General features: G+C 43.3%; 1 protein-coding gene across 8 annotated transcripts in view; it reads right to left on the bottom strand.

Moving 5' to 3' along the window:
• AGAP1 (ArfGAP with GTPase domain, ankyrin repeat and PH domain 1) overlaps positions 1 to 27,163 on the bottom strand; it is a gene marked incomplete at its 5' end in the record, with an annotated part of 302,933 nt that overhangs the window by 45,715 nt on the left and 230,055 nt on the right. For 5 of the 8 annotated variants that reach the window (XM_083865718.1, XM_083865713.1, XM_083865715.1 and 2 more), the window contains one exon: positions 3,716 to 3,793. The exons of the other annotated variants lie outside the window; for them this stretch is intronic. In XM_083865718.1, the coding sequence (XP_083721844.1) occupies positions 3,716 to 3,793 (78 nt within the window). The remainder of the gene's footprint in view (positions 1 to 3,715; positions 3,794 to 27,163) is intronic. 8 annotated transcript variants of the gene reach the window in all.

Here is a 27,163-nt window from a genome sequence, read left to right as displayed (position 1 = left end):
TAGTATCTTTACGCATGCAGAGCACAGACATTTAACTCCTTAAGATAATCCTTCCTGCTGTGCAGCAAAACCACAGAATCACAGAATGCTCTGGGCTGGACTGGACCATAGAGATCATCCAGTTCCACCCCTGTCATGGGACACCTGCCATTATTCCAGGTCTCTCCAAGCCCTGTCCAACCTGGCCTTAAATCTGCTGATATAGAAGAAATAATTCTGTATTTTAACAATACTGCCATGATAACAGGTACGAGGTACTCTTAAAATCAGAGTGGGGCTTGTTTTAAGCAAAACTCACTGCTACTACCCATGTTTCCCCCTAAAGAACCAAAGGATTGCTGCAAGCCTGGCTGCCTGCAATGCAGGGAGCACATGGGACTTTCTCATTTGTCAGTGGCTCCCTATGGAAAACCCCCAAAATCTGAAAACTAAAGGGTTTAGGCAAACTCTAAAATCGATGAAAGTAAGATTTCTTGCAATGAGACAGAACTGACAGAGGAGGAAACTGCAATTTTGTGGCAAGGTGGGGGTCAGGCTCTGCTCCCAGGGAACAAGAGAATGGAAACGGCTTCAAGCTGTGCCAGGGGAGGCTCAGGTTGGACATCAGGAGAAATTCTCCATGGAAAGGGTGCTCAGGCATTGGAGTGCAGTCCCCATCCCTGGAGGTGTCCAAGGAAGGCCTCGACGTGGCACTCAGGGCTTTGGGCTGGTGACAGGGTGGGGACAGGGCACAGGTTGGACTCAGTGACCTTGGAGAGCTTTTCCATCCCCAGTGATTCTGTAATGCCCTCTGAAGGTTGAGTCCTTCAGCTGAGATCCCACCCCTGGTGAAAATCCCACCCAAAACATCATTTTTTGCTGTGAAACAGCCAGGGGAGAGCAGCCCCTCTGATGGGGATGCTGAAGCACAGAGTCCCCCTCACAGTGGGGTCCTTTGAGGCCTTAGGATTTTAGCTTTTATATTCTTCATGTATTTGTAATCCTGCACTTCTTGAGTCTATAACTCTAAACTCCACACACAGTGTGAGCTGCTGCTTTCCCATTTGGGGCAGACACAACAATTCCTCTCCAGGCCTGGGAATCAAGGACACGTCACTGCCTCAGGCCTCGAGAAATGTAAAAGAAAGTGAATTGGGGGAGCAAACTTGGGGTAAATTACTTCATTACCTGAAGCTGTACCTGAAGATTAATCCCCAATATGCAAATGCACCAAACTTATAAATATATTATATAAGTATACTGTAAAGTATGAAAACCCCTGACCATCCATTTTTTGGGTGTAGCCCCTGGGGGGCTTCATCTACCCAAAATGCACCTGAAGGCCCTTCAATAAATTTAACAGCTTTTATCTTAATTTTGTCTGGTCCCTGTTTTTAGGTAGCCCAAAAAGGCATCAGCATCACCCACCCACAGCACAACTGCAGCACCTGGGCTGCACCTTCCTCCAGCTCCACCTGAGATCAGCACCCACAGGACTCCCAAAAACACCAAGAGGGTGTTAAAAATGGTGAGAGTGCTCTGCAAACTGGGGCTGAACCTGGCAGAAATGTTTTTGCTGTGTAAAGAGGTGTGAGTGCAACTGAGCAAGCGTGTGCCAAGGACCAAAGCAGATTTGTTATTCTGGACTGTCATTTCCCATCATCGTTCTCTTTTTTGAAGGCATAATTATCTAAACATGTGGTTTTTAATACTTACAATGCTCATTAACTCCACATTTGCATGGCTCACCATTCCAGCTCTCACACAAAGGCTCACGGTACCAGCTCAAAGCTATGAGCATTGAACCTCCACCTTTTGGGGGACAAAGCATCCAAAAAATGATACACTAGCCCAATTTTAGAATTTCATTTTGATGCTGTGTGTCAAAACTTTTTGGGCCATGGCCAGAAGGACCATGTTCCCATAGCAAAGTGCCTTCAGTACTTAGTTTGAGCAGTAAGATAGAAGGCTCCTCAAATTAGAACAGGTCCTAGAAAAATTTGATCTGTGAAACATGAGGGAATTCCACATATTTGTTCCTCTGCTGCAGTTTATTAACAGGTAGATAAAAAATCACAAGCTTCTCAAGCACTAAACCTGTAACAACAAACACACCTGATCAGAGGTATGTATAGATAATTGGGCTGGGAGGTGTAAACAGCAAATAGAAAATTTGAAATTATTTAGGTGTCTATGTGGAATAAAGACAACCTCAAGACTTATGAATATATCTGACAGTCACCTCCTGCCTTTTCATATTTTGAATTCATATTTGAAAAGACAAAAAAAGGCTCAAACCAGCCAGTTTAGCAGTTCTGAAAGGCAATAATTTTACACTTAGGCAGAGAAATGAAATAAAATTATACTAAAAAAAAAAAAAAAAAAAAAAAAAAAAAAAAGGCTGGCTTAACAAGCTGGAATAAAACCCCACTTTTGTTTCCTGTGCACACTTTGGCAGGGAGCACCAGGCCCCCGCCAGCAGCCTGGGCTGTAATTGTGCAAAAAAAGGACGGTGATATAAATCACCAAAGGTTAATGATCAGGATGTGAACAGAGGGACTTGTTTACAGAAATAGCATGCAATTTAAAATTTACAAGAGATTTAATGCCACCGCTTGGCAATCACTAAAATCAACAGCCCAGAAAACAGTGACATTAAGAAAAATATTACAGTTATAATCATTCCAAAATAAGTCAATTAGTGTTAGGGCATGCGCTTGCGATTACTTGACCCATTTGGTTGGCACTTAAGTGAAGAAAAAAAAAAATCCCCCTCCCTTATAGCGAGATTACTGAGTTGTGACCTATTTTGCATTCCCTATTCCTTACACCATCCCTCTTCCATGCTGCTGGAGATGGTGGTGGTGTTTTTTTTTCCTCCCCCCCTCTCCTCTTTGCTCGGCTTCCAAGTCATTCTGACCTTTGACATTTGTAATAATAACAAAAAATATATATATGTTTAAAAAAAAAAAAAAAGTAAGTTGATAATTGTGTTGCTCAAATGAAGGTGAAGAGTGGAGGGGGGGAAATAAATACATAAAATTCCATGTGCTATTATACAAAAGGCATGACGGCTGTCTTGGGTGGGGGAAAAAAAAGCAATGTAAGTCAATTTGTGAACTTTGGCACCAGGTGACCTTTAGAAATACAACAATATCCAGAATTTACAAGCAAGAGTAGCACATGCAAATGACCCGGCACTGTCTCGCCTCTGGATTAGAGCTGCAAAGAGCATTATGGAGAAGGCTTGCACAAAACAAATTAAGATTGTTACTTAAATGTCATGGCACACTATTGTATTTGGCTACAGATCATTACACCTGATACTAACACTTTTAAAAACCGTAATAACTTGGGAAATATTACATTGAGTGCCCACATGGAGAAAGGGAAAATATATATATGTATCTCTTAAAAAAAAATAAATAAAAGGAGAAAATGGGTTCCTGAAGTAATTTAAACATCACCACTCCACGACTAGAGGGAAAGGTCAAAATTTAAGTAAGCTGAAAGGAACATGAATGGCAAAATAAAAGGCACGAACAGAAAGATGAAAAGACCAAGTGGAATGACTCTGCAAACACGGGGTGGAAACAAACACGCATGCTTGGGGCAAATCTCATTTCCAGGGGGAAAGGGACAGAGGAGGCAAGGAGGGCAAAATTCTGGAGAAGTGGGATAAAATCCAGGGGGAGAGAGAGAGGAGGTGTTTGTCTGGGACGGGTGGGTTTGTTACCTTCGGTGTTGGTGCTGCTGCTGCTGTAAATATTTCGCAGGCTACCAACACAGTTTAGTTTCCAAGCTTTGCGTTTGGCTGCGTCCAGAGAGCAGGAGGGGAAGAGAGAGAAAACAAAAAAAGAGAATAAAAATAAAGAAAAAAGAAGGGTTGGGGGGAGGAAGAAAAAAAAAAAATTTCTTTTTTTCAATGAAAAAGGGGAGAAAAGAAACATCAAAAAGCATGTGAAGTAAAATACAAGCACGAGCCTGTTCACACATGAAGAGCTAAACACAGAAAACACACACAAGGACCACTCAGCCCCTGCAATCCACAGCTGATGTGGAAAACCTCATATTCACAGTGATTCTTCTTTCAGTCACCACAACATGACACGATTTGACAAGATTAAATGGATCTGCTACTGGAATAGACAAAAGGGACCAGCAGAAGTTAAAAAAAAAAAAAAAGGAAAAAAAAGAAAAAAAGGCAGGAAATATTTGTGCAGAAGATACAGGACTGGACAAAACAGCTACTGTAAAATGTGACTTAATTCAAGACAAAACACAGCCAAACGAGCTCCTTCTCTTTCAAAAGCCTGTGGGGATCACTTGGTGCCTGGAGTTCAGCCTTAAACCTCCTTTTTACATCATCACCTTTAGAAACTGAGGTGATGATGTCATGACCTTAAATCCTTGTACCAACACATACTTTTTGCATTGAGCCCAGAGCAAGTAGAACCATAAAATCCCAGAATGGTGTGGGTTGGAAAGGACCTTAAATCCCATCTTGTCCCATCCCCCTGCCATGGGCAGGGATATTTTCCACTATCCTAGGCTGCTCCAAAATTCTTCCCTCACTGCAAAATCAGTGTTTATTTGGAAAGGAGGGAAAAAAAAGTCTATTCTTTAGAGAGAACAGCAACACCCTTGTTTTATTAGAATTGACCCAAACTTTGAGATCCTCTGAGCTACTGCTTCACAATTAGCAGAAAACATGGCTCAAAAGCACTCTGTTCCCAGGCTCATCAGGGGACAGCACATTTTCACCCTCTTTAGAATGTTTTGGTTAGGCTGGGTTTCATCACACAGGAACCAGAGGAAACATCTGAGTACACCAGGACACCCGACAGCAGCAACACGGACCTGCTGGAATTACCATGGCTCAAAGTGTGTCAATGGCATCTGGATATGGGACAGGGTTTAGTGGTGGTGCTGATTTGGTGGTTGGACTCAGAAGTCTTCTAAGGGACCTCAGACCCCTCTCCCTCCCACCACAGACACCCTTCACCCTTTAGGACATCATCAACACCCCACAACACAGCCAGTACCAGGATACAGGAATTTAAAAATCTTCCTTCAATATTTATGAGGGAATTTCTGCAATGCCCCATGGATCTCAGACCAAACAGCTGCTCACAGGGAAAAGGAACAGTGACATGAAGCAATTCATTGCAGGCTTTAAGAAAAAGCTCCATTTTCAGCTGAAGAATTAAAGCTGGAAGACCACTGCCATAACCCCTTGACTGCTAAGCTAGGCATGATTTGAATAAAGCCATCTGCAGGCTTTAATGCTCCATACTGAAAAGGAGAACTGGATTCTGAGTGACATCATCAAATCTAAAAGTGTTTTTATTGGGTGCATCCTTCAAGCTGAAAAAACCCTCTCATTTTAGGACCTGTTTAAGAAGTCTCCGCACTGGAGAGCCACAATTGCCCTGCAGAAAACTTGTTTTTCCTCTGAAACATTTACATATAAATAGGTAAAATCGAGATTTGGCACCCCTCTGAAAGGCAAGATGGTCTCCAGTGCACAGAGACTCTTTCCCAGCACCTTTCCCATTTTTCAGTCTTTAATGGCACGTTTGTGTGAGCAGGAGTGAACCTGCAGCCCTCTTTTCTATTAACCTATTGATTAAATAATCCATTTGAATGTGTTAAGTGTCAGGCCTTTCCCTTCCCTTTACACAAATGGACTTTTTCCACAGAGATGCAGAGGTCCTGATACATCCACGTGCATCCTTGGCATCCATCAGGCTCCTGTCTGCTTCTTCCAGGTGCTCTCCTGCCCTTGAGGATTCAATAACTCTTTGGACACTGCCAAGCAAAGCCTCTGCAGGGTGACTGACGTGCCAGGGAGAGCAGAGCCATCCTACCCTGCCTGCCCCTGGAATTACACACTGCTGTTCCAGACCCACAATCAGGCTGGAACAGGCCCTGCAGGTCATCACCTGCCTGCTTGAGCTTTGAATTATTTCCCAGGATATTCAGTTTGTCTGCTCTGGATTCACTTCCTGGTCCTACAGTTAACCCAACAAAAGCTCCAGAGATATATGTATATTTATATGTATATCTATATCTATCTATATCTTCCATATAATCTCTATCTCTATCATCCATATAATCTCTATCTCTATCTATTTTCTCTATCATACATATGCTCAATCAAATAAACAACAACTGTAAATAACCAATAAAATGCTGTAAGAAATACTTCATTATCTAACAGCAAAATTCTCTAATTAAAAATGATCTTCAAGGCAGATTGATTTTGGAGTAATTTCTGGAAGTGTGTTTTCTTCCAAAAATGCCACCAAGACGGGCTTCTAACTAAAGATTCCAGGGGAAAAAAAAAAACAAAAAACAAAACAAAACAAAACAAAAAACAACAACAACAACAACAACAACAACAAAAAAAACCAGACAAACGGTCTCAAACCTCAAACATCTGGAATGAAGTTAACAACTTCCCAGTATTTAATTTAGCTTTTACTGGCTCCTGGGATATTGAGGCTCCAGGGAAGCTGTGGCTGCCCCATCAAGGCCAAGCCCAACATGTGAAAAACCACCACCATGGCCATCAGGCCACACCACGAAGTGCCACATTTTTACCCAGATTCTGAACACCTCCAAGGATAGTGACTCTACCACTGCCCTGGGTAGCCTGCTCTGATGCCTGACCACCCTTTCAGTGGAGAAATTTTCCTTGTCTCTACAAAGGGAGTGGTGGCAGTTCTGGCAGGACATCCAGATGGATCTGGAGACACTGATCATCCCTTTGCTGATGCTTTTGAGTGCTTCCCGTGAGCTGAACTACCCCAATTTGTGTAAAAACAGCTTTTACACCTGCACATCTCAGAGTGAGAAGAGGTATGTTGCTATAGGAAGGAGGAAACAAGGTTTCAGCACAGCCTTTTGTTAAGATATGGAGGAACTGGGAATCAATTAAACTTAATCACTCCCAATTACCATCTCTCCTTGTATTTGCTCAGGCAATAACTTTACAGCTGTGACCAGCCCCTTGCAGACAGAATTTCTGTGTTTGCTTTCTTTAATGGGACTGCTATTTATTCTCTGCTAATGAATCTGCTTGTCCTAGCTAGTTTTGATTAGTCAGGTTCTGTAGTAAATATGTTTACTACCACTATGATCATGTAGCATTATTTCCAAAAGCAGGAGGTGTTTGTAGGAAGGGTTTAAACCCATGTATGATCTGAGAACACATCTGTTTGTTACCTGGGAAGTTCTCTAAGGATGCTCAGGACATTACAGTCAACAAAACACTGCATTAACCCTTTTCAACCTGCTCCAATAGAGTTCTTTTTTACATTTTGATAAGCAGAAAACACATTTTTATTCCTGGGAGAGCGTTCACATGTACAGCCTAACCCTGAAAACCTCCCTCCAGCGCTGCAGCAAGGAATTCCAGATGTGCTAATGTCACCTCTGGTGTGGCTGTGACCGAGTTCTTTGCTGATTAGATAAACAGTGCTCAGGCAGCTGATGAAAAGCTCGGCTGTGTGTCCGAGCCTTGCCAGCCATGTTGGAGGTGGCAGCGTGCATGAATTACATCCCTGGAGTGTGCTGAGCACTGCTGATTAAATGAGGCACGCCACAGCCCTCAGCATCAATTACCAGAAATAATGGGATCTCTGCACCCAGGCTGGGGGAAGGGGCTGCTGTGCCATGTGCTTCCATTGCCCGTGTGATGGGAACGAGCCCTAGTACACTGCTCTGCTCTGCCTGGGCACCCATCCAACACCAAGGGGTGCCTCAGGAAAACCCTCCTCCCACAGCATAGGCCAGGGAAGCTTCCCCAGGTAACATCTGCGTGACATTTGCCCAGGAAAATCGATTTATAAGAGGTGGATGAGAAGGTAAAGCTGAATATTTAGGGATGAACTTCAGCCTTTCCTTCCCCTGCTTGTCCTCAAGTTTTCCTGCACCACGTGTGGGTATATCAAGGGCAGGCTGGGGAGTTTCTTTTCCTCTTGGGCAGCAACTTGTCCAACAAGACCCCACTCTTTGGTCAGAGGATTGAAATTATTTCATTAAGATGCAGCTCAGGAGAATTCTCAGATCATGCAAATTTGTCTCTGCAACTGTAAAGGGGCTTGACATTGTCTTATCCTATGTGAAAGCAGAAATGATAAAAATTCCCCCCCCCGCCCCCAATCCAAACAAACCCCAGGCCTATCCAATATAGATCTACACATAGATATGTATCTCTAAGTAAAATGAACTGGATACATTGCATTTCAGGATCTGTCCAACACTAAATTTTAAAATAAAAAAATGCCACCAAGTGCATGGATCCTATACAAAACCACAGACTCATAAAATGGTTCGGGTTGGACAGGACCTTAAAGACCCTCTGGTTCCAACCCCTGCCATGGGAAGGGGTGATGAGTATGTTCACTCTTTTTTCTATTTATTAAACCAGATTTCCACAATGAACCATCTCTAAACAGCTGAACGTGACCCTGAAGTTTCCCAACATTTCTGTTTGGAGCAGGAGGGATTATCAGGACATATGTCCCAATAGACCAAAAAAAATGGGGAGATATTTCATATGGCAAGAGCCCTTAATATGCCCTTTTTGGACTCCGAGACACTCAGGAAAAAACAAGTTGATGTAAAGTAAATTAAGAGAAGTGCTGAGTTACAGAAATTTCCCCAAACACAACTAAAACTGTATGTCTGGCACAAAAAACCCCAACTCTTTCTTTTCCTCTGCAACTGAAATCCCTTCCATGCTCCATTTAAAACCCACAAAACACTCTAAAAGCAATACTTCAAATCATATTAATAGTTAATTACGTTTGGCTTCTCTTCAGCTTTGAACATTTCAAATGAAGGGGGAAAAAAATGAAAACACATTCATACTTCTGCTGGTGACAGGGGAAAAAAGTTACTTTAATTAAACATTTCTCAAAAATGTTTCTAGTTTTTTTCTCTTTCCCCTCCTTGCAATATTTCTCCATCCAAACTTGTGCAGTAGGTAAAAGACCCACTGAAGGATTTCAGTGCCTTTCCAATACACTATAAACACACAAGATTCCAACTGACAAAAAGGAAATGGTAATTGGAAACATTTTTCTCAGTTTTTCATTATCTGAAGCAGAAAATTATGGTTCTTTTCTACACACACACAAAAAATCCTTTTCAACCACCTAGAAAAATTGTCTTTTAATAAAAGCTTTAAATTATACTATCATATTTCAAAGGCAATGAACAGTTAAAGCCGCTAATCAAAGGTATAATTATTTAATGACCCTGACTCCTGCTATCTAACAGGGCTGGAACGGCTTGGCTGTGATCAGCAGATCCCCAGCTCCAGCTCTGCAAAACAAATCCTTGGCTGGGAACATTCCAGCCACTCATTCCTAAGGTTAGTTCCTCCAATTTTGGTCGACTTCACCAGGCCAGCTGAGGTATTATGGAATTAAGGGAATCAGTTTGTCACCCTGCCACCACTTTTTGTACACATCTGGACTAAAAAATACACAAAACAACCATAAGAGGTTTTCCTGCAGAGGAAACAAAAATATTTCCCTGACAAAATGGGATTTGTCAAGATCACCATTGATTTTTTTCACTTTTAATGCTACATGACAGTAAACCCCAGCTGCCCCACTCCAGTAATTCAAATGCAAAACTACCCCCCCAAGTGCTTATTGAAAATTTGTCTTAAATGCATTTTAATATTTTTATTGAAAGAAATCTTTATTGATTTACTGCAGGTGAGCAAAGCAGTGAGCAAGCAGAGCTTATGACTCCATTCCATTGCTTTTCTCACATCTTTTACAACTGGAAATACGACTGGAATAACTTGTAACCATCAGGCATTAATTACCCGAGCAATCCAGGAGTGTGCAGTGCACCTTGGCTTATTTCTGATTTATAACAGAGCAGTGTGTGCCAGTACATCTGAGACTCAACCCTAAATATGAACTTGTATTATACTTTTTCTGTTGTACTGAATTCCTTTTTTTTTCTTTTTTTTTTGGCTACACAATTAGATTTCACAGCATCACAGAGGTTGGAACAGACCTCTGAGATTATTGAGTCCAACGTTTGCCCAAATGCCACAAAGCCCAACAACAAAGTGCCACAAATATTCACTTTTTGAACACTTCCAGGGATAATGACTCCACCTCTCCCCTGGGCAGCCTGTTCCATCTGATCCAAGATATTGGACCCTCTGGAATTTCAAAGATATCCACATTTCCATCCAATTACCTTGATCCTGGGCTCAGTGTCACGCTTGCCACCAGAGCTCAGGTGACAGCAGCAGCTGGGGTGGCACTGGAAACCAGACCCAGCGAGGGAGCCACAGCCAGAGGGACCCAGGATCAAAGGGGACACCCAGGGACAGGACACCTGGCGGGAGTGGCACCTCTGACAACAGTCCCTGCTTGATGGGACATCAAAACTGCCTTCCTGGCAAAGCTGCCACTGTCATGGAAGGGTCATCAGCCCAAGCTCCCTGAGGAAACAATTCCTGCACAACATAAAATGCACCTTCACTGAACACCTCCCAGTCATTTGGAATAAAGCATCATGTGGGGGGCTGAAGAGGAAGCAGAATTTGGAGGAAGAATGCAGGAACTTCTGCCAAGAAAGCAAATCAAGACTGAACCAGGACCAGTATTTATAAAATATTTCTTCCAGCTCTCATTTCCTGGAGATTTTTTGTAGATACAAATGATGAAGAGTTTGATTTTCCTAATGCTCGGGATAGGCATCAGTGTCACTTTGATATTCCACCTTTGACTTACTCTGAAATGTAAACTATTGAATAGAAATCAGAGTTATTGTTACCATCTCCCATTTTGCTCACCTTTAATCCACACCATCCACCCTCCTGCAAAAAGTTCACACTAAGAAAATAAAAACTGAGGCACACAACAACATACAAGCCCCAGGTATGTGTGTATATATAATATAAACATGAATTCTTTGTGAATTTTCATCATTTGTGAAAATAAGCAGGAGCCAACCTGCCAGTGTTAGGTGTTAGTAGTTAATAGCATGTCATTTTGCTTGTGGTGCAACTTCTTATATGAGAGTAGGGATTCCTCACTGGAAAAGTCCGGTTTGGAGAGATTTATTGTGTCAAGGCCTTTCCCTACAAAGCACTCAGCCACCTGTGATGATTATTTCTCTATAAACCTGAATGATCATACTAAGACAGGAAGCTCACCACAGAATCATTTAGGCTGGAAAAGACCTTTATGACCATCTCTCTTTTTGCCTGAGCTTCTACATCCCCCTGTGGAAAACACAGACCCCTCCTTCAGTACAAGGAGGAAAACCCAGGCATGGAGGGTTCCACTGGAACTCTGAGTGTGGTAGAAGTTCCCACCCAGCAGTGCACCCACAACACCCACAAACTTGGCTGTGTTAGCAGGAAACAGGACAAGACAAGGGAGAATGGCTTAAAACCACCAGAGGGAAATTGGGATAGTGGGAAGGAATCCTTCCCCTTAAGGGTGGGCAGGCCCTGGCACAGGGTGCCCAGAGAAGCTGTGGCTGCCCCTGGATCCCTGGCAGCGTCCAAGGCCAGGTTGGATGGGGCTTGGAGCAGCATGGGACAGTGCAAGGTGTCCCTGCCCATGGCAAGGGGTGGCACTGGATGGGCTTTAAAGTCCCTTCCAAACCAAACCATTTTAGGATAAATCTGTTACTTTGCATTTTAGATCTCCTCAGAGCCTGCACAGTTAAACAGGCACCTAAAAGGCAGCAATGGGACAAAGCAGCATGGAATTTTCACAAGGAGTTTACAAACTTCCCAATTTATCTTCCCAAACTCACTGCTCAAGCAATGCTTATTGCACAGGTCTCAGTCTCTTTGGGGAAGGAGTCTTAACCCAGCCCTCCTCCCAGACAGAAATTAAGTACTAAGACACTCAGTGGCAAATTTTTCTTTCTTGGAAAGAAAAATTCTTTCCAAGGGCAGAGACAACATTTTGTCTCCTCTCCACAGACTGCATTTCCAAAGGCTTCACCCACAGGAAGCTGCCACCACCTATGGCTGTCTTGGGTGGGCTCCTCAGATTTGATGTTAATTTGCACAATACCAGTGAAAAATATAAAAACCACGAAGCTGAAGATGTTTGTGATTTGCTTTTACCCAGAATCTGCCCAGATCTTTGCACAAATCCATCCAGCTCAGGGTTGTGGCCGCTCTTACACAAAGGTTGTCATCCCTGTAATTTGACTTTTGTAATCTGACTTTTTTTTCAAAAGCTGTGGTTGCTGGAAATCCCTGGGGAGCTGCTGTGGTTAGCTCTGGAATGAAGCTGGGAAAAGGAGGATGGATTTGATATTTGCATATTTTGAACACATCAGGCAGGGCCCACACAAACACTGCATGGCTGAGGGACTGAGCCATGAGTTAAGACACTCACACCAAAGCTGTGCTGCCTTTCACCTTTCCAGCAAAACCCCGAGTAACGCCTGCATGTGGCCTGCCAGGATAAATATTAATTCCCGGGTTTACATCAGGTGCTGGTGCCACAGACCCCCTCAGAAGCCACAGCTCTGAGTTGCTCACTCAGTTGTTCACTAACTGGCTCGAGCACAACGCCTGTTACTAATCGCTCATTGAATAATGGAAGTGACACAACTGATAAAAGGTTTCAATCCTGGAAAAAAAATGATTTATAGTATTTCACTCCACTGGCACTGTTATTTGTGTGACAAATGGTTGGACAGACACCAGTTAATCTCCACACTCCTCCAACTCAGATGTGGCAGCTCCTGCTGGAGCATCCACATAATCAGGCCCTGCTAACAGCGCAGCCATGGCCGTGTGAGGGGCTGAATGCTGGCACTGGATCAAGGCTGAGCCCCAAATCAATTCACCCAGAACATTTCATTTTTTGGTGCTGGAGGGGGGCAGGGAGAGTGTGGCTAGGAAGAGCAGTACCCTGATAAAAGCAAGAAGGAGCAGCTCAGGCGATGGGCCCCGCTCCTCCAGTGCAGAGATGAAATTGTCAATAGCACTGAGGCATCAATGATTTCATAAGGCTCCAGGTCCTTCATGGATTTTTCCTGATGGCCAAAGCTGAACTGCAGCATCACCCACAGCTGTCAAGGCTGTTAGGCTGCAGTGTAAATATCACTGTGCACTGCAAATCCCATCTTGCCCATAGCTGGGAGAGAGGGATGGGGCTGCTTTGGAGGCAGAATGGTCCAGGATTTCCCCCTCTTAAGAAATGAATGGAGTTTTAAATTTACAAGCAGCATATCAACAGTAGCTTTATCTCATTGGCTGTACCAGCAACATTCTGCTCCCTGTAGAAGTCAAACCTATTTTATCAAGCCACTCCTTCAAAAGCTGTAAACCCCTCAGAGTGCTGAGCTTCCACAAGTCTGCATTATTCTCTTGGGCAACTTTTCAGCTTCACACCCCAAATCTGCCCTTTTTCTCATTCAAACAAATCATTTCCATGTCTATAAAAATCATGCCACCCCCTGCCACAGGCAGGGACACCTTCTGCTATCCCAGCTTGCTCCAAGCTCCATCCAACCTGGCCATGGACACTTCCAGGGATCTAGGGCAGCCATAGCATCTCTGGGCACCCTGTGCCAGGGCCTCCCCACCCTCATAGGGAAGGATTTCTTCCCAATATCTGATCTAAACCTGGACAGAGAACACAAAGACCTAGCAGATGAATCTGAGTTGGCCACAGAAAGACAAGAGCTCAGTTTGCACACAGGAGAACATTCAGAGGAGAGGGGGATAAGAGGACCTGATAAAGTAGAAGCTGCAAGAATTTTCTTCAGAAGGCCTAAAAGATCTCCGGAACTGTAAAAATCCTACAAGCTGCACTCCCAGTAGCAGGAGAAATGCAAATGGAGTATGAAGATGACTGATACCATGGGAAGCAAGGAAAAAATCCCCATTCACAGCTGCTTCTTGCGATCTCAGGTCTAACGCCGTGCATTTGCTCTTGAAAGGTGCTTGTGATAATGTGGCACTCAAAATTGCTCAGCTTTTTATCCCCTGACAATCTCCTGTGAGAGACCTGGACAACTCTGTTACTTTGCCAATGGAAATGGCTTTCTAACCATACCACACATCAGCCTTCCCAGGATTCCACACCCAATCAGTATGAGGTTAAATAATACACGGATTCTTCAGGATCCCTTCCCTCTTTCCAACTACAACCATAATATCCTCTTTTAATTTTACCAGTTCTCTGCAACATTCCCCCTGCTACGAGATCCCTCCAAAATGATACGACCTTTCCACATGGAGTTAACTTGCAGGTACAGAAATGGCACAAAAACCCCACAACACACTAATCCAAAATTACTGCCAAAACACTGTGCAATCAAATATAATAATGGTTGATACAGATTATTCCCTTTAGTGGGGATATCTGGATTGGCTTGCTGGGCAAGAACAAATGGACAAATGGGTTTGGTAAAGAAACTGAGCATGAAAACCCAGTCAAAACAAGGTGCAATCAAAAGCTCATGAGAAAATCAGAGCTATTGGCCAGACACTGCACTCCTGGGTTCCTGCAGTGGGACAGAACTTTGTCCTCAGGTGAGCTGCAATGTCACTGAGAGGATACAAACCCCTTAAAAATGCTGTGTCAAATACAGTCAGCTTTTCCTGCCTGGAATGGGAATAAGCTGGATGCACTGAAAAGTTGTGAGTCATCAGTTTATGCTCTGAAGTTACTGTCAGTATTAAAGAGGAGAACCTCAGCTCATGGACTGGTGGAGCACAGGGAAGCAGATTCACCCAAAAAATGGAGGGTAAATTATGAAACCTGTCCCCAGAGATGTACAGCAGGGATAGGAACAGTCACTTGGAGGGAATTTCTTCACTTCATCTCTCAGCATTCCCACATTTCAGCCTTGTCCATCCCTCCCTACCCCCTTGCAAAAGTGGTGGGACTTCTGATTAAAATTACCATCACAGAGGTGTCTGGCAGTACCTTTTACCTGCAAATAAAAATCTCCATCACCTCTTTCCACAAAGCTTTTTAACAGGAAAACAAAAGAGAGATAATAAAAAAAACAAACATTCACTTTGAATTTGTCCATCTAACTGTGGAGGCCATCAAACTGGAGTTGATGTGTTAGGACAGACCCACAAAAAAATGAGCATCCAGTAGGGACTAAAAGCTAGGAGGTGACAATTCCTACAGGTATGAGTGTGGCATTGCCTTGAAATGACAAAACCCCTTTGTATTTCACAGGGTGTCCATGATCCACTTCTCTCTGGAAGGATAACTGGAATGAACAAGAATCCTCTTAATGTTCCTTGTATATTCAACACCCTCCTCCAAGCAGGACCAAAGCCCAGCACAATTCTGACAAGCAGAGACTCAAAGAGATTCAACGTGCTGGCTCCTTTGCTGCTCAAAAAAACCATTTCGGGTTTTATTCTGGCTCTGGGGGCCAGTTTATGTCAATCTTTTCTTCTTTCTTTTTCCACAAGTGTTGCAGGTTAAACTTTGTGCCTAACAACCCTGACAGTGCCCCTTCACATTTTTTAGACGAGCCATTGAGTAGCATTATGACAAATTATGGGGCCTGATGATATGTAAAAGGAACATCTCCTCCACTCAGAGGCTGTGGAGGAAATAAAAAGACTGAAAGAAATATTCCGGGGGGCGGGGGGGGGGAAGCCATGTGAGGAAGCAGCAAAGTTCATTATGGATAGATTATTAATGATTCAGGAGTTCATTATTAATGGATTATTTACAAGTATTTCCAAAGTGTTGTCAGCTGCTCCCCTGGGAATAGCTTTTCAATAATATCCACAACTTAAAGAAAGAATGATGAGCTGTATTGATATTTTTATTACTAAAGGCAGCAGGTAATCATCAATATGTTTAAGAGAAAAGCAAAGACCTATTTCTAACCTCCTCCACAGTTATTTTTTCACGTCATAACAGCTTTGGGCATATCCAGTACTCTTTAGTTAGTAATAAATGACAGTGCTGCACTTAAAACCTTGTGTATATGGAACTTTGTAGCAGCAGATCCTGATGTTCTGTGACTCTGGGATTCTACGTAGACCTGCTCTTAAAAATAAAATAAAATAAAATAAAATAAAATAAAATAAAATAAAATCTAAGATCACACCACAAATTGAAGCCCAGGTCTCCTCTTCCACAGAGGGAAACCTCCCCATCATCCCAGTACATCCCATTCCTCCATGGGTTACCAAAGCTCAGCTTCTCACTTCACACCCAGGATCCAAAGTTTAACCACAAGCGGTGGTGACCTAATTATTAATGAGTTTACCTGGACAAACCAGTGTCTAATTGTACACAGAGAGACTGAGAAATAAAGATTCCAGCTGACAAGTCACTGAAAATTAATCAATTTTCACATTCTCCTTACAATCACTATGGATCCTCACACCAGACTCTTGAGGTAATCTGGCAAGCATTAACTTACATTTTACCTGATTATTAAAAACATTAAGCACATATTAATTTATTATTTATTACAATTAGGTTTGTTCTAATTTAATTAAACACTTAGATCTCTTAAGTATTCTGTGAAACTCAGGTATGTTGCCTGGCAAGTGGGGTCTTTCTGAAAATAACTTTTCAGGAATCCTCAGTGATATTTTAGAGATTTCCAAATGGGAACTATTACCATGGATGAGAGCTTGGTTTTAGGATGAAAATGTACATTAGTCACTGGCTAAGTATTGCCAGACTTCCTTCCCTACAACCACCTTTCCAGGTTCAGATTGCTGGGTCATTCCTGTGTGATAAACACCAGATCTCTCCATAAAATGGTGTTTATTTACAAGAAAAATGCAAGCAGTTATTTCTGACTGCCCACTCAAAGCCATGCACTGAAAGGTGGCCAGCCAACCAAAAAGTGATTATGTGTGTGACAATTCTGATGCTGAGCCCAAAGTAATAACATTGCTTCCAATTTTAAGGTTAAGTAAACCATGAACTGCCCTTTTATGTATAAATATGTTGGTTCAAGCATTCAAGTTGTCTGGAATCGGGCTGGATCCCTTTGCTTTTGTTTGCCACTACAAAGCTTCACCTTGGCTGAAAAGCCCCTGTGTTTACCATCCTCACAAACCAGCCAGCATCACTAACCATTTTCAAATGAGGATTTAAACAGTAAAATATGCTTTTTAAAAAAATGTTTTCCCCTCAAAAAGCTTGTGGGACCACGCACAGTGAAGTCCCAAAGGTAAGAGCTGGGGGAAGCAGAAAGAAGAGGGAGCTGAAACTGGAGCAGCCAATTCCTTGTGAAATGCAGCAGAGGCAGAAAAGACTCCAGCCTGGCTTTGTCATCCATCAGCAGAGTGCAGCTCATCCTCCCTGGACTGAGGAGAGGGATCTGGAGCAGTGGGGAAGGCGTCAAAGCCACATCAGTGCTGTGCCCTCCTGGAAGGTGCAAAGAGGCCACGGGGCCAGCACGGCCACCTCACCTCTCCTGGGACGGACCCTGCACACTGCAGAGTGACAGCCCAAACCTAAAAACATTCTTCTTGTAAAACAGCCCACAGGTGCTTCCCACATCCCAGTCCAACAAGAGATTTGCTGTGATTCATGGAGCCTCATAGAGCTGGGGGTGTCCCTGTTAAACAGGGGGTGTCACCACAGGATCTGTTCCATGACTGCCTCTTCCCAAATCCCTTGGGGAAATCAGGCATTCTCATAGGCTCAAATAGAGCCCACACTGCAAGAAAGTCAACAGAACCAATAAGAGAGATTTTCTCCCCTTGAAAAGTTTACCTTTCCAAGGATTTTACCTCCCCTGATGGAGACCAAGGTGGAAAATTTAGAGCTGCTCTTCAGGTTTATAACGACTTGGGCACCAAAGATCCATCAAGAGGTCCCAGAGTCAAACCTTGGCACAGGGATGAGCACACAGAACTCAGCAAATACCAGCCCAGAGGAGCTTCTCTTCCAAAGGAAGGGAAAAAAACATCCTCATAGTTCTTCTGGGCTACCTGGAAGTTGTTAAATGTTACTACAAAATAGGCACAAATCCCCCCCAAACCAGGATCTGGAATTTCAGACAATAGCTGAACCCAAACTCACTGGAACAAAACCCAACAGCTCTGTTTTGAAGAGCAAAAACCCACCAACATGACATTTTTCTTGCTGTGAATTCTGGTCCGGCCCCTATGTGGGAGGTGAGAACTGATTTAAAGAAGACAAAAAAAACCAAAACCAAAACCAAACCAAACCAAACCAAACCAAACAAAAAAAAAAAAAAAAAAAACCAAAAAACAAACCCCCCCCCCAAAAAAACCCCAAAAAAACCCAACAAGAAAAACCATTAAAGCTGCTTTTTTAGGGGTGGGACTGGTCAATTTGAGCATAGTTTTAGGGAAAAAACAACCCACAATCTAAATAAAAGGGAAGCAGTAGAAGAGGGGCAGTACCATGAGGGGGGCATTTAGTGGCAGGAACACCTTCAGGAAAGGCTGGGAGCCTGCAGGACTGCAAGAATTTCAGGCAGGTGGAGAAAAATTATACTGATTAACAGAAATAAAAATTTGGGGTGATAGAGGAGCATTTTAATTGCATTCTTCCATCCCCTGTCACAGCACATTCCAAACATAAGCTCTTCATTTGATGCATGGATAATACAGCATTGTACTCCAGCCTACTATAAAGTCCTACTCCCATCTCTTTGAACCACACACACATCCAAAAACCAGGAATTGCAGGATATTCAAATGTGAGAAACCAGAGTGGTGGCACTGAACAAGAAGCATTGCTGACAATTAAGCATTTCCTTCTCTGGCTCCTGCAGTTTGACAGGCACGGCTTTAATGATTTTATTTTCATTTGAAGGGGGCTGAATGAAGGAAGATGTGAGGTTTTCATTGGGGAGAAATAAACAGCAGCCTAATCAGCCTCTGAGACACGAGAATCTAAATGAAGGACCCGGCCACCGACCCTTTGCCTCTTTTAAAGCACACGGATTTATCCTCATTACGGGATAAAAACAGCCCTGGCTCCACTTGGGAACGTCAGCTTCGTACCTCTCGCAGACAATCTTGATGTTTCCTGGCACAGGTGCCAAAATAAGACATGTTCTGGCAGCCTGGAGGTTAAACTGGATTAATTCCTAAAACCCGAATGCTGATCTGCTGTCATTTAACATGTGCTCAACATGTGTGCTCAGCAGCAACTGGAAATGAAATATCTTAAATATTATCAAACAGTACATCATTAAATATAAATTAGATGGAAACAGGGGAAAGCGAAAAATTGACTAGGAGTTCAGCTCCTCTAAATGGCTAATACGGCCATTTTTCACCTGAAGCCCTCTCCAATACAGTTTTGCCATTAAGCAAAAACCTAAAGAAAGGTAATCAATTCCAACTAAAAAGCACTTCTCCCGGAATGACTGCACTTCAAACCCCTGGCTGGCTGCCAGCCTCCCCCCCATCCCCAGACAACAGCCATCAATGTTTCTGACTATCACAGGAGCACGAGGGGCCATGCATAATTGACTGGAAGATGGGCTAAAACTGTGCCCAATCAGTGTGTGATCAAAACCGCGTGGAATATTCAGCGCCACTTGATTACACGGAGCCTCGTCCTCCCGCTCTCCTCATGAAATCTCTTCAAGGTCCAGAGTACTGTAATAAGATCATTACTGTCAAGCGCTACGAATCGCAGGCAATGAGTCTTGGGATAGGAAGTCATACTTCACAAGCTCCTCTGGTCTTCCTTTTTTTTTTTTCCTCCCCCCTCCTCTCTCTCCCTCTTTTTTTTTTTTTTTTTTTTTTTTTTTTTTTTTTTTTTTTTTTTGTATTTTACTGCGTGTTGAGGCAGCAAGGCGACGAGGTGACAGATAATGATCACATCACTGTGTGGCAACTAGAAAGGCACTTTTAAGAAAGAGCACAGAGAAATCAGCTTAAGAGAAACTCAAACAAAATTTTTTTAAGGGCTTTTTCTTTTCCCCCCTCAAAAATTAAATAGAATTAAACTGTGCAGTGTTCTCCTTTCATGAATTGTGATTTAATGTCATTGAATTTAATCATTTGATAGATTTTCATATTATCCCAAAGCCTATTACCTCACAGACAAATGGCCAATTTTCTCCAGCTCGCACTCACAAAAGAAACCTTTATTAATTTTTTCTTTCCTTTTTTAGAGTTGAGGGAGAACTGGTGGAAAATGTCAATGATGAGGCCTGTTCAAGTTTCCCTTTTTACCTACTGCTTCCTGGAGTTACACACCACATATGATGCATAACATCTATCACAAGTAACTGGTCTGTAAAGAGAAAGGTGGAGGGACAGAAAACAGGAGATTAAAGCACAGGGTATAAAATAAACATAACAGCAAGCTTGGCACTGAAGACTCACACAGGGCACGTGGATCTACAGCGGGGACTTCAGCTGATTTAAGGCTTAAAAATTGACAAAACAACGTGGGTTTGAAATGACTGACTGGCCAAGAGCTGGAAATAAAGAGCTCAGCTTTGCTGTTACAGTAATGACATCAATACCACAAACCCTGGGAACTAGAATGGCTCCAGTTGTGGTTTCTAACTGGAGAAACTCCAGTGACAAGCCAATTGCTTAAGGGGAAGGGAAAGTCCACCTTGCCCACATCTCCAGCAACTCCCCCCTACAGCAACTCCATCATCTCCTCCAGGCTTGACACCCTCCCCTCATCTCCAGTACCTCCATCTGCAGCAGATTAAATCCTGTACCACAGCATTCTCCACTTGGTGCTCCCCATCCTCATAGATTTGTTTGATTTTTCAAATTCATTCCACTGGGAGACTGCCCCTCAAACTCCCCCTTTGAACATCGTCATCGCATGAAAAGACTCAACTTCCACAGAATCCCAGGATGGTTTAGGGTGGAAGGGACCTCAAAGCCCATCCAGTTCCACCCCCTGCCATGGGCAGGGACATCTTTCACTACCCCAGGCTGCTCTAAGTTACATCCAACCTGGCCTGGGACACTTCCAGGGATCCAGGGGCAGCCACAGCTTCTCTGGGCACCCTGTGCCAGGGCCTGCCCACCCTCACAGGGAACAATTCCTTCCCAAAATCTGACCTGAACTTACTCTTTCAGTCTGCAACCAATATATGTATATTCAGCCATGTATTTAGTAAAATTGTTCACATTTATCACCACTCCTCAGTTTTGGACATGTTTTTTTAAAAGATGTCACAAACACTTTGACAAAGAACCAAAACCATAAGGGGCAGAAATATTTCTTGATCTACAAGTTGTTACTAAATCCATAATTGACTAAACTGTGGGGAGTTGCAACTAAAAAAGAATTGGTGAGTGTTTTTTGTTCTGTGTGTACCTCTTGATTATGAGCTCTTATAAGCCAAGATCTGAAATGTTTAATAAGCCTTGGGCAGACCAGCCCTGACACAATCCCCCCTTGAATTCCAGGACTGAGCTATCCATGGCAAACCTCCACAGTCACAGCTTCTGAAGGGAATTATTTAGGACTTCTCCTCTTTAAAGGAAGCTGATATCCCAGTGATAGCTCAGTTCCATTGAGATGATGAATCCAAGTGCACAGGCATCCTTCACAAACTAAATCTTCCTTCTACACCAAAATACTCTGTTTATTGCAATTGTGACACTTCGCCTGGAGAGGTCAGTTACATGGTGAACAGGAGGAGAAAGTTACAGTGAGCACAGTTACCTGATTTTAACCTTTTCACTGGCTATAGCTTTAGAGTATATAATCACCTAATTTTATGATATTTTAATTCAGGTATGTAGGTTCATAATGAAATGAAATTGCCCTACACTCCAGAAAAACTGGATGGCACTTGTAGAACAGACATTCTTATTTAAGGAACAGAACTACCAACTTCTCTAGCAGGATTAACAATTTACAAACATTCATTGCTACCTCGCAAACATCACTTTATGGACATCAGCAACTGTTTCCATAACCAAGGTCTCTGTGTCAAGCTGACAGCACATTGCTGAGGATGCTAATTATCCAAAGCCAGTGAGATGCTAAAGTGTCACTTGTTTTCATTCAGTTACAAAGCTACTCCAAACTTCTTCCTTCCCCCAAAAAATGAGGCCAAAGCCCAGCGTGGCACTGGATACACAGCGAGCCCTTCTGCTGTCACAGTGCTCCAAGGGGACTAATTTTTAGGGAAAGGTAGAAAATAAAACAAAGTGCTGTCATTCCCTTACTCTCCAGATGTGCCAGTGTGTGCAACCACCACCAATTCATCCCAGGCCTCATCCTTTCCAGAATTCCCTGTTCCTGCTGACCACCACTGCGACACTTTTCCTTTCAACCAGGTAGGCGGAACCGGCCGCCTCTCCCGACCCTGGCTTCTGAGGGGAAGCAGGAATCTTTCAACTTGTTTAGCCTGCAATGAAGCAGGTTAAAACAATAGATGAGCTTCACCTCCCTTGTCTTTCACTCCTCAGCATCAACATAAGTGTCTTTCAGCAGCAAACCCTTTCATGTCAGGGAGGCTGTGGCAGCCGAGGCTCGAGGATTCCAACAAGTGACCTTTCTGCCTTGGTTGAAAGCCGGGCTCTGAAGATTCGGGCTGGTTTTATTAATTTCTGCCCTCCTGCTTCCAGGGTGCACAGCCCTCGGCCAGGACTGAGCTTCCTGTGCATGAAGTCACAGCTGATGAGTGGAATTAGAGCCCAGGAGTATTTTGACAGGGAGAGGTGATAAACTCACAGATGCTCAAAGCAGCATCTGGTGTTACAGACAACAGATACGGGCACACACTGCTGGAGTTTCTTTTTAAAGTTCTCTTGCAGGCAGGAAAAACACAGCTAGGTATTTTGCTCATTTTTAATGCCAACTAAAACCTAACACCTGCTTTGTTTTGGGAGGTATTTAAAGAAATGGCTTCCTAAAAAGCAGCTAGAGCAGAGAATACTTGGTGAGGGGAGGCTTACAACTCTTCTGAGATAATCTACAAATCAAGGATACTTAACTAACACTTCTAAAATACCACTGAAACTCATTAAACTCCAGGTTTAGGAAGTGGGGGTTCTTCTGTGTCCAGTATGAAATTCAGCAAAACGTTATTTCCTGCAATTCCTGAAATGTTTCATGTGCAGGAAGACCACACAAATGACACAATGACCCACAGATTGCAGATGAAGAGAATTCAGCAGTAACCCTAAATGGATTACAAATCTATTTAAACCCCCCCAATCTTCCTAGTAATCTGCTAATCCTGCCAACCCCTCTAGTTCCAAATAAATTCCTCTTTTCTTCATTCAGCATTGCAGCCAAAATGCTACTTTTGTATCCCTCTCTCTTTAAGCCCTGACTATTTTTTAAAACTATGCACATTTACTTCCTAAAACTTCAGGCACTTAAAGAGATGAGAAATAGAAGCAAAACCTGCTGTCACTAAACCCTTTATCAGAAGATGCACAGAAATACTGCACAACAGGATGGGAACATACTCCTCCTCTGTTTGATTTGGATCTGCATTTGGGATTTTAAATTTTATATCTATGTATTTATTTTTAGAAGGGAAAAGCGTAAGATACCTCTTACCATTTTAAGGACAGTATAACTAAAAAAGGCAAGCAGGAAATTATTAAGGAATTACTGTTTTCCCCTCCTGATTCATCCCCAGACTTTGTGTTGTTGCTGTACCCCAATACCATTACACAGCAGGCTGTAATTGTTGATTTACAGGGACCAGCTAAAATAAATAGGACGGCAAGATCACCAGGAATAACTTTTGTGGCGTTCCTACATGGGCAACACCTGTTTGCTGTACACTTAATTATCCTCTGATGGACTCCAAAGAGCTTTTCCTTGAAGAAGTTTTGGTGGCAGCTTAGTTCTGGGCATCACTTCAAGGAACACAATCCATTCAAGGACCTCGATATCCAATGGATTTGATTCCAAAGGTTACAGACTCTTTAATAGGTGAGTGGTTTTGCCCTTGCTGCAGCTGCAGGTCAAGATATTACATTTCAGAGAAAAGGCAGTGACAACACTGTGGCTTTTTGTGCTGGAAAAGTTTGCGAACATGCTGTCCTCTGACATTGTCAGAAGGTTTCTTCCAGACCATAAAAAGAAAAAAAAAAAAAAAAGAAAAAAAAAAATCTAAGAGCAGCAAGTAAAAATACCTTCCTTCATGATGGTGCTTAATTCAGGGTACAATAGGCAAGTATTAGCATTAACAATGCCAAGTCCATCTGCCAAAGGAAGAATCTGCTCTCCCACCTTTACTCCTTGAGTTGTTTCCACTAAACTTCCAAAAATCCCAAATGACTTCTTAATTATTTTTTTTTCATGCTTAGAGAAATGGAACTTTTTTAGTTCAGTGTGGCTACCACACTTCCTAAACTTTGCACCCAAGGAAATGTATGTTAAAATTGTGTGGAGGACACCACAATGTGATGGCAAGAACACTTAAATCACCTCAGGGTATGATGCCAGCAGGTAAATCACCAGGATGCTCAGGAAAGCTTAGGGTGGGAGGCTGCAGGGGAAATGCTCACAGGTTACCCATGCGTTTCAGTGACCCTCTGTATTGCTTCTGATTTATTCACTGTGAATAGCAAAGTTTCAGGTGTTATACGGGGAATTGTATTTCTCTAATTCACCTTGTCATTCTGGTTGTGGGCGGGCTGACAGGGACACAGGGAGACACCAGCTGAAAGCACTGATGGTTTTGCTTATTGCTAAAAGAACAAATGAGAAGTCTCACTAAACCTTGTTCTTCCATCCACAGAAAACAAACTAATATATTTTAATTTCCCACTTAACTAGGGCTCATTTTCAACACTCTGTGACACAAAACATGTGTTTTTAAAAAATGAGTTTTGTTAAAATACCTTTACCAGTTTACCCCAGGAAAAAAAAAAAAAAAGATTTCTCAGTAAACTGGGGTTCATCCTTTAGCTAAAAGCTGGGGTTCATCCTTTAGCTAAAAGCCAGAAAGTGTAAACTTGGAGTTGGGGCTGGACTGCACACAGCAGAGAAGCACCAGGAAAAGCAATTACTGCACAAGGGGCAAAGAACAAAATACCTCTGTGTTAAGAAACAGTTCTCAAAAGAAACATAAAAGGTCCTTCTTTGTCCTTCAAAACTTCTTTAGAAACAAATGATGAAGAAGAACATGGATTTCAGAGAGTTTGGAAAAGTCTGCCTAGAGTTGCTGATCACAGTTCCTGTCTCCCAGCTCCAGCTGCGTGCACAGACACGGAGCTGGGGGGGTTTGTCCCAGGATGGCGAGAGAGGAGATGAATTTTCTTCCCTGGCAGGGTGGGCAGCCCCTGGCACAGGATACCCAGAGAAGCTGTGGCTACCCCCGGATCCCTGAAGTGTCCAAGGCTGGACAAGGCTTGGAGCAGCCTGGGATAGTGGAAGGTGTCCTTGCCTATGTCCCACCCCAGGGGTGGAACTGACGGGCTTTGAGGTCCCTTCCAACCCAGTCCATCCCATGAGCCCATGGTCCCCCTGAGGGAAGGAGTGGATGTACCCATCCCACTGGGATGTGGCCCTACAGCAGACAGCAGTGCTGGCCCCACTGCCTGGATCTCCTGTTAATGAAGAACTTGGAGAGCACAGATGATCCCACTGCTGAGAGGCAGCCTGGAGCTTTCCTAAAATTCCAGTGACGGATGAAGGGGAGGCAGGCTCAAGCTGGCACAGCCATGAAAGCTTTAAAATGAACAAGGGTAAGAAAAATAAACACTGGGAAAGATCTTCCTGTGAAGAGCATTTCCAAGAAAACTTTTTAATTTTTCTGCTTGTTTTCCAGCTGAAAAGCCTTCCTATTATCCCTGGCTGTTGCAGGAAGTGCAGCAGCACAGGGGGACCCAAACAGATGAGGCTCTGAGCAGCCCCTCCTCTTTGAAACACAGGTCTGTCTAATCCTGCTCCGAGCAACTTCAGGCAGCGTGGTGGGAAAAAAACTGCTGGTTGCTGGCACCTTGCCTAATGTAAGCATTCCTGCTGCTACCCTCAAACACACTGAGGGATTTTTTTTTCAGTGACAAGTTCATCAGAGAGAACTGAAAAACTTCTCCCTGGGTTTCACCAAGCTGGAAAAAAAATTCACAAGAATCTGATTTTCTGAAACAGGAACTGAATTTTAATTTTCATCCAAGTGCAGTGCAGGTGCTTTAGCATTTTTGTTGCTGTGAGCATTGTCTCAGAAAAGCTGCAGAAAGATAAACCAAGTGAGATGAAAGAACCCATCCCAGAAAGAGAGGGCTGTGCATGTGCAGATAGTGTGGAGAGAGAAGAATCAGCATGACCTTTATGGAAGGGCATAAAAGGGATGAGCATCAGTCCCTGGAATTGGTGAACCACCCTGAGCTCAGTGTCCATCATCGTGATATCTGAATACTTGGGCAGAGGTCAATGATCAAAGCAGGCACGTTCAAGGAGGGAAAAAAAGCTCTGCAAAGTGCAGTAAAAATGCTCGAGTTTGCTGAAGACCAGATTTAAACCTCATTGAACACCTCAGCTTTGGTGCAGACGAAAATGAAGGAACCCAGAATCCCTGTTTGAAAGCTGACACTTGAAACATGCCTGGAGCCAAAGGAAGGTGACACAAAATCTAGAATTAACCACACCATCTAACTCTGATCCATTGTACCTGCCTGAGAAAAGTGACTGCAGGAGGATCCTCCTCTGCACGTGGAGCCCAGCATTTCCAGAAGGAAGGAAGGAAGACATGGTTTTCCCAGAATTATCACCACAGGCTCCTGGAGCCCATGTGCAGCAAGTCACCTGCTGCATCTCAAACACTTGGATCAAAGTGTTGGCATCTCCCAGAACATCTTTGATGGCCTAATTTGGATTTGTGGTCTTCAGAAGTGTAGTAATCCTCTGAGGGTGCAAATCTATGTTGTGGTGGGGGAAGAAAAATACCCAAGGGAATCTTTTAGGTCACTGGACAGATTTGAAGCCAAGCACTGGAGACCAAGGAAATGACTGGAACTGAAAACTGCTTTTAAGTGCAAGACAGATGTGGAAATCATAGAATCATGGGATATTTAGAGTTGTAAAGGACCCACAAGGATCACTGATCCAACCCCCGGCCCTGCACAGAAACCCCAACAACCCCACCCTGTGCATCCCTGAGAGTGTTGTCCAAACCCTTCTGGAGCTCTGTGCCCATTCCCTGGGGAGCCTGGGCAGTACCCAGCACCCTCTGGGGGAAGAACCTTTCCCTGACATCCAACCTAAACTCCTCTGACATGCAA

Source organism: Zosterops lateralis, assembly GCF_965231275.1.
Source record: "Zosterops lateralis genome assembly, chromosome: 7".
Lineage (NCBI taxonomy): Eukaryota > Metazoa > Chordata > Aves > Passeriformes > Zosteropidae > Zosterops > Zosterops lateralis.
Note: the sequence above shows the minus strand (reverse complement) of the source record. Positions and strands in the feature narration are given on the sequence as shown.